The 7994-nt window shown below is 56.4% G+C and overlaps 1 protein-coding gene across 2 annotated transcripts in view; it reads left to right on the forward strand.

Moving 5' to 3' along the window:
- Window positions 1-7269, forward strand: part of MYL10 (myosin light chain 10) — a 15413-nt gene extending 8144 nt beyond the window's left edge. For both annotated transcript variants that reach the window (XM_017533396.2, XM_037740387.1), the window contains exons 5-7: window positions 3513-3591; window positions 6890-6938; window positions 7027-7269. In XM_017533396.2, coding sequence (XP_017388885.2) covers window positions 3513-3591; window positions 6890-6938; window positions 7027-7125 — 227 coding nt within the window. In that variant the 3' untranslated portion in view covers window positions 7126-7269. The remainder of the gene's footprint in view (window positions 1-3512; window positions 3592-6889; window positions 6939-7026) is intronic.
- The last annotated feature ends 725 nt before the right edge of the window (window positions 7270-7994 follow it).

Raw genomic sequence — 7994 nt, forward strand, 5'->3', positions numbered from 1 at the left:
TACAGGCGCACACCACCACACCTGGCTAATTTTTTTGTATTTTTAGTAGAGACAGGGTTTCACCATGTTGGCCAGGTTGGTCTTGAACTCCTGACCTCACGTGATCCGCCCACATCGGCCTCTCAAAGTGCTGGAATTACAGGCATGAGCCACTGCGCCCAGCCTCCAGCTGCCTTTCAGAAGGATGTTTGCCATTGGATTTAGGTCCTACCTGGATAATCCGAGATGGTCTCTGCATCTCAAGATGTTTAACTTCCATCCGCAAAGTCCCTTTTTCCAAATAAGGTGACATTTGCAGGCTCTGGTGGACATATCTGCTTAGGAGCCACCATTCAGTCCATGATAGGACTACCTGACATCACAGGTTTGATGGGGTGAAAAATCAGTGTTTTCATGGGTCGCGACCTGCTGGGGGGTAGAGCAGCCTCCACGCACAGAGTTCTGGCTGATCTAGAGCTAGAAGGAAGGCAGCCATCAGCCTGCGTGCAAGAGGCCAGGAAACCCAGGGCAGGGGAGGGCAGGCTCCTCCGGAGCAGGCCTTGAACTTGGGGCTGTCTAGCTGAATCAGGAGTGTCACTGGGCCCACCTCCGGGGGCAGCTGGTCAGGACCTATTTCCAGGACCCTGGCTGCCTCCTGGAAAAGCTCAGAAGCCCAGGAGTCTAGGACAGAAGAATGCGCTGTGGGAAAGATATTCGTGTCTCCAGCCAGTGACTTCAAAGGAAGCAGACAGGCTGATTCTTTTATCCAGAGGAACGTCTTTCACTGAAGACGTGTTCAAGGCCAGCGGGCGGGCCTGGGGCAGTGGCTTCTGGTTAGAGAGATCTCCGGCAGTGCTGGGGAAGGGGAGGGGACTCTGTCCGCTCACAATGGGCCCCAAACCTGCTTCACAGATGAGAAGATTGAGACTAAGAGCTAATGTCGGTCCATGGTGAGCTGAAGCTGTGACCCAGGACTTGGAGTGGGCCGCAGGGTTGCAGCTTTTTCTCATTTTTGAAGGGGGCGCCGGGATTGGGACTCCGGCTCAGCCTGTCGTGCAGACAGCGGCCAGACCGCGTGAGAGGCGGGTGGGAGGGGACAGGAGCCGGGAGGGCAGGGGGCTGGGACCGGCGCCACCTCACCCTGCTAATTGGGAAGAGGAGACTGTCGTAAGGTTGCCAGCGACGATGAGGGGAAGCGGCCACTCTGTAGCAGATTTTATGAGGTTCGCAGTCCCAGGAACAGAGGCCCTCTCTGGGGAGGAGGGAAGGGAGGACTGCCAGCCACGGCGACAGGGAGTGGCGGGGCTGTGCTGGGTGCCTGAGAGCCTGAGCTAAGTCCATGTGCATGGTCCGCAGGGGGACAGGCAGGAGCCAGCCACAAACCTGTCCCAGCAGTGAGGTCTCTTCAAAGACGAGGGGAATTTTCAACTAATCAGTGAAACCTGGGAGACTGTGGCCTCAGAGGCAAACCCCACATGGGTGCCCCACAAGATGCTCTGGTCACTCAACCCTCACCAGCCTGGAGGTACCCTTCAACCCCTGCTGGCTTGGTCAGGCTATAAGGGCCTGGAGTGTCCCCGCTGCACCTTGGGCTGAGCCTCTCTGCTGGGCACATCAGCTCCCTGCCACCCTGCCCAGAGGCAGTCCATGGCTCTGTCCTCTAGGAGCTCCCAGGCCAGTGAGGCCAGTGTGTGCCAGGCTTTTTCACTCTGGGCCAGTTTCAGAGATGCCTGGAGACTCAGATACTGCCCAGTCCCAGTCCCAGGTAGTTTCTAGTCTGATGGGGGAGGCACAGATGGCCTTGATCTTGTCTGATGGGGGAGGAACAGACAGCTCTGACCCAGTCTAATGGGGGAGGAACAGATGAGGCTCTGATCATCTGATGGGGGAAGCACAGACATCCCTGACCCAGTCTGGTGGGAGAGGTACAGATGGCCCTGACCCAGTCTGATGGGAAAGGCACAGATGGCCTTGATCTTGTCTGATGGGAGGGAGAGGCACAGATGGCCCTGACCAAGTCTAATGGGAGAGGAACAGATGAGGCCCTGATCTAATCTGAGGGGGAAGGCACAGATGGCCCTGATGCAGTCTGATGGGGGGAGGCACAGATGGCCCTGACCCAGTCTGATAGAGGAGGCACAGATGGCCCTGACCCAGTCTGATGGGGGAGGCACAGATGGCCCTGACCCAGTCTAATGGGGGAGGCACAGACGATCCTGACCTAGCGTGATGCTGGAGGCACATCAGACCCAGTCTAATGGGGGAGGCATATGACCCTGCTGGACCCAATCTGACTGGCAGGAGCACAGGGTGGCAGAAGGAGCAGGGGACTCTGGAGTCCACAGAGGTGGGTTTAAATCCTCCCTTCTCTTATTAGTGGGCCCTCAGGCAAGTACTAAAACCTCTCCAAGCCTGTTTTCTCTATGATGAACTAAGACATCCACATATACTCCATCGGTGCTCTCAGAGCTCCAGCGGGTAAAATCTTAAAGCCGCAGGCCTGGAGCTGCAGATGTGTTTGCAGCCCTGGTCGATCCATGTTGGTCAGAGCCTTACCGTGAATGATATGTTACCTTAGCTGCTCCTGTGAGGTGGGTGGCAAGAACCGTCCCTGTCCCTATTTCACCAATGACTTGGGTGAGCACTAAAGAAAGGAAGGGGGCAACCCCGAGTCCACAGTGAACAAGGGGGACATGGTGACAGAGGGGAAGGGCACCAGGTGAAGGTGGCCAGGTCACCTGCTGTCCTTCATGCAGCCTGTTCCTCTCTCTGGACTTCAGTTTCTCATGGGTGTAACACATTCCTCTCTCTGAAACTTCAGTTTCCCAGGGGCTGCACGTTCAATGCTATTATGGGTATCAGATTTGCGTCTTCGCATGGCATCTCTCCCCAAGGCTGTGCTGTGAACGAGATAAAAGCAGAATATCTCTGGCTGCCCTTCTGCCTCCCCAAATCCCCACCCTTGGCCCGCTGGCCCACCTGCCCCACCTCTGGCCGGGCCAGTCTCACAGACCCCTCCAATGCCACTGCCCAAGCCCCAGCCTTTTGGCACCCATGTACAGAACTCTTTTTCCTCTGCCCACGGCCCCTTGGGCACAGCTTGGGTAACGCATGAGCCCCAGAGTCATGCCCCCAACTCAGACCACTGGTCACACAGCAGCCTCAGCTGTGAGACCTTGGACAAGTCGCTTAACTTCTCTGGGTCTCAGCTTGTTCATCTGTAAAATAGGGAAGGGTTAAACACAAAGTAAACGCTCAGGGTCTCCATGTACAGTTGCACAGGTTGTTCACAAAAATATATACGCAGGACCCTTGTCTACGGTTACAATGACTTGTCTCCCTCTTTGCTTTTGATTCAAGTGAGCTCCGCCCTCTCTGTGCAGTGGAAGCTGGGGAAGAAGTTCCCCGGAGCTGTGCCTCTGTGCAGGGCCAAGAGACTTGCCCCCAGCGCCAGCCCCTGCCCAGTTGGGTGCCTGTCTCTGTGGAGCCCTCTCCACCTGCCTCTCTCCCTGCCCTGTGTGTGCTGCTTATAGGCACGGACCCAGAGGAGACCATTCTCCACGCCTTCAAAGTGTTCGACACTGAAGGGAAAGGCTTCGTCAAGGCCGATGTGTAAGCTTCCCCTGACTTCCTTCGGTTTTTGCTCCCTGCAGAGGCTCAGGGGGTAAGCCAGCTCTGGGCTGGGGTCAGGGTGGGTGGCCACCCCGTCTCCTCTCCCAGAACCCAGGAGCTGGGAGGCCGCTGCCTGACCCAGTAATATCGCTTGATGTCCCTTGCCCTCCAGAGCCTTGGTGTCCCCATCTCTATGTGTGCGTGCAAGTAGAAATGGGTAAGGAATGGGTCAGGCCGGGCTCAGTGGCTCACGCCTGCAATCCCAGCACTTTGGGAAACCGAGGCAGGCAAATCACTTGAGACCAGGAGTTTGAGACCAGCCTGGCCAACATAGCAAAACCCTGTCTTTACTGGGAAAAAAAAAAAAAAAAAAAAAACAAGAAAAAGGGGGGCCAGCCCGGGCAGTGGCTGCCCTGGGGGGTGAGCACTGTCAGCCCCTCAGCCTCAAGGCCACCCCTGCTAGGCCCCCTCTCTTGCTAGGCTTAGGGTCAGGCCCTGGCTTCCCATTGACTCCTAGGCTAAACTTGCACAGATTTATCTGCTTTCTGTCCTCAGTTTTTTGATCTGTAAAATGGGCTTATAATAGTTTCCTGAACCCACTGTAACAAATTCTCCGAAACCAGGTGTCTCGAAACAGCAGACACGTATTCACTCACAGTCCTGGAGTCTAAACGTCCAAAACCTGGCAGAGGATTGGGGTAGAATCCATTTTTTGCCTCTTCCAGCCCCTGGGGGGCACACCTCTCCCACTGCAGCCTCGTAGTCAGCGGCCCCGTCCTCTTCTGTCTAACCTCTCTCCACCTGCCTCTTCATTTTGTTTTGTTTTTGAGACAGTGTCTCACTCTATTGCCCAGGCTGGAGTGCAGTGGCTTGATCTCAGCTCACGGCAACCTCCGCCTCCCAGGTTCAAGCGATTCTTGTGCCTCAGCCTCCTGAGAAGCTGGGATTACAGGCGCACACCACCACACCTGGCTAATTTTTTTGTATTTTTAGTAGAGACAGGGTTTCACCATGTTGGCCAGGTTGGTCTTGAACTCCTGACNAAAATACCGGACCAGGTGGCGGGCGCCTGTAATCCCAGCTACTCTGGTGGCCAAGGCAGGAGAATCACTCGAGCCTGGGAGGTGGAGGTTGCAGTGAGCCAAGACCATACCGTTGCACTCCAGCCTGGGCGACAGAGGGAAATTCTGTCTCCAAAAAAAAAGAAGTGTTGGGTCACTCTGAGAGAGTTTCCTAGTGGGGTGGGTGTGGGGGCAAAGGCAGGCCTTGAAGGATGACCATGGTTTGCCCAGGCTAGGGCGGGAACAGCATTCTAGATGTGGGAATGGAGAGATCAGAGGGCCCGAGCTTGGCATGTGCATGTTGGTTCGGAGCTGGCTGCAGCTGGAGGGTGCGGGTGGGGGTGGGTGGGGGAGACTCAGCACGGAGTGCCAGGCAGGGCTTGCGTGGGACCTGCTCACACCCCAGCCCCTGGACCCTGCGTCTGCCCTGGGATCATGGGAGAGCCCAAGAAGGAGTTAGGCAAGGACACCATGGAGGCCAGCCTGGAGGAGGAGAGGAGAGGGTTGCAGCTCCCAGGAGGGTCATGGCTGTCAAGACGGAGTGGGGTGGACAGATAAGCAAAAAGCCAGAGGCCAGCGCCGGTAGGATCCGGGTTCTGAGGAGAGGACTGAGCCAGATCATAGCCAGCACCGCCTCGGGCAAGAGGGCAGTGAGGACTGGGGAAGGTGACCAGCTCCCTTGGAATGCATGAAGGGGACGTGGCTGCAGACAGCTGTCCGGCAGGCACCAGGCTGCCATCGTGACGGAAGGAGTGCCCCACTCAGTGACAACACAGGAGCAGAGAGCCAAGGATTGCAGGCAGGGCTGGGCGGGGAGTGGCAGCCTGCCCAGAACCCTGGCTTCAGGGCAGATCTCTGAGCTGGGCCCAGGCAGTCCCTTCAGAACCTCGCTGGACCTGGGGGTGGCCTGGGGCAGGTGAGATTCCTCCCCCCGCCCGGGCTTCCTGATCAGTTACTGTGATGCTGTGGCCCTGAGATTCTCACATATGGAGGTGGAGGGGAGAGGGCAGACGGGGCAGGGGTGGGGGTGGAGAGGGTCTGTCCGTCTCACACTTTCTCACCTCCAAAACCATGAGTCACATACTCCCCTGGGGTGGAGGGGACGCAGAGGGCTGCTCCAAGCCACGGTCCTCTCCTCCTCCCCTCCCTCGGGGTCTGCGACTCCTGCCTCCTTTCTGGCGCCCCTGGAGTGACCCCGAACCTTCCCTCCCCTGTCAACCACCTTCACTCTCACCGGTGCAAGGACAAGCCTGGGAAGGGCCCTTTGGGGACCCAATTTGGGAACTGAAGGCACTGCCTTGGGACGGACTGTGGCTGTGGGCCAGACAGGCCACGGCGGAGGCTGTGGTTCAAACAGTCTGTGAAAAGTCCCCAGCTTGGGGAGCTGGAAACTGTGACTGTCCCACAGAAACATAAATAATGGAAAATGTGCACTGGTCCTCAGCGAGGCCCGCCACAGCCGGTGCCAGAGGACGCTCTGGGTGGAGGAGGCCTTGCTCAGCCGTCAGGTCCCATTCCTGCCCACTGAGCCCCCTCAGGAATGCTGCAGGGCCCTCCAAGTTTGAGGGAACACCAGTCCCTTGCAGGCTCAAGAGGACACGGACGTGGGCAGGCCTTCCTGTGTCCTTAGCCAAGCAGGAGTATCTTGTCGTCTCTACAATACTGGACGTCAGTGATCATCACAAGCTGGAGAAAACAGTGTGTCCAGAGTAGGGGAGAAGAGGGTCTGGGCGGAGGACCTGAGCTGTCTCCCCTCAATGATGCAGAGCTTGGTGATAGTGCATGATGGGAAATCAGAGTAGCCCTCATGTTGGGGTCCCCAGGTCGTTCCATTTGGTCCCCACCTGATGCTGGGAGGAGAACCCACTTCACAGAGGAGGAAACTGAAGTTCAAAGTGGTCCCCAGGTCATTCCATCTGGTCCCCACTCGATGCTGGGAGGAAAGCCCATTTCACAAGGAGGAAACTGAGGTTCAGAGTGGCCCCTATGTTGGGGTCCCCAGGTCATTCCTTTTGGTCCTTACTTGATGCTGGCAGGAAAGCCCGCTTCATGGAGGAGAAAACTGAAGTTCAAAGGCTACTTGGCCATCAGAGGGGCCGACAAGACCAGCCCCAGGGTGAAGTCCTCCTGGGCCAGGACACTCCCCGCCCCCGGTTGCCCCTCATCACCCCTGGGGTCTACATGTCCAGGCTGGGTATCCCTTACCCTGAACATGACTGTGTCTCTCCCTTGTACAGCATCAAAGAAAAACTTATGACCCAGGCAGACCGCTTCAGTGAGGAAGAGGTAAATTTGGGCTTTGGGTGGGAACAGCAGATTCCCCGCTCTGGCTCCCACCTGGCCTGCTGCAGGCTGACTCTCTGCTCCTTCCCAGATCAAGCAGATGTTTGCGGCGTTCCCCCCAGATGTGTGTGGTAACCTGGACTACAGGAACCTGTGTTACATCATCACCCACGGGGAAGAGAAGGACTAGGGGATGGCAGGTCTCCCCGACATTCAGGGGCAGCAAACACTGTCGGGGGAGGGGTGACACGGAGCGCTTGCAGCCAGAGGGTGGGGGGGGGGAAGGGTTCCCTTGTCCTATGATTGGGGACAAAGCAAGAATAAATAATGCTAATGAGGTCTGCCTTTGTGCGGTAAATGTTCCAGTGACGGAGAGAACGAAACATTCCTGTCTTGTTGGTTTTTCCAAAACTTTTTTGTTTCCCTGGCTCTGCTCAAATGTTCCTGAGAAGCTAGTGATTAGAGCTAATTGACAGTTTTAAGATCCCCAGCTAAGCCACAGGATATTGCCTTCATTTATGGAGCTTTTATTAAGCACCTAGTGCGTGCCAGAGACTGTGCTGGTCCCAGGGACTCGCAGAAGAGCCAAGACTGTCCCTGGGCAGGAAGATCGAGCTGATGGCGGTGAGGAAGGCGGAGGACGGGGCAAAATGTGGGGTGGGGACATCGGTGGGAGGAGAATGGGGAAGCACGGGAGAAAACTGGCTGCAAAGAGCTGGCTGGAGGCGAAGACGTCAGAAGGGAAGAGGTGGCTCCAAGGGATGTTTAGGGGGCAGGCGGGGGCTTCTTAAACAGAACACGCGTAGCTCTGACCATAAAAGTGGGTAAATTGGACTTCATCAAAATGAAAAACTTCTGCTCACCAAAAGATGCAATTAAGAATGCAAAAAGGCGCTGGACGAGAAAAGATGCCAGCAGCACGGACGTGACAAGAATCTCATCTCCAGAGGATATTTTTAAAAATCCCAAAAAAGGTAGATGACAAGCATAAAATCCAAATGGCCATAAAGATCTGAAAAGAGAGGCCGGGAGAGGTGGCTCACGCCTGTAATCCCAGCA

This window comes from Cebus imitator, unplaced genomic scaffold, assembly GCF_001604975.1.
Source record: "Cebus imitator isolate Cc_AM_T3 unplaced genomic scaffold, Cebus_imitator-1.0 Scaffold82, whole genome shotgun sequence".
Lineage (NCBI taxonomy): Eukaryota > Metazoa > Chordata > Mammalia > Primates > Cebidae > Cebus > Cebus imitator.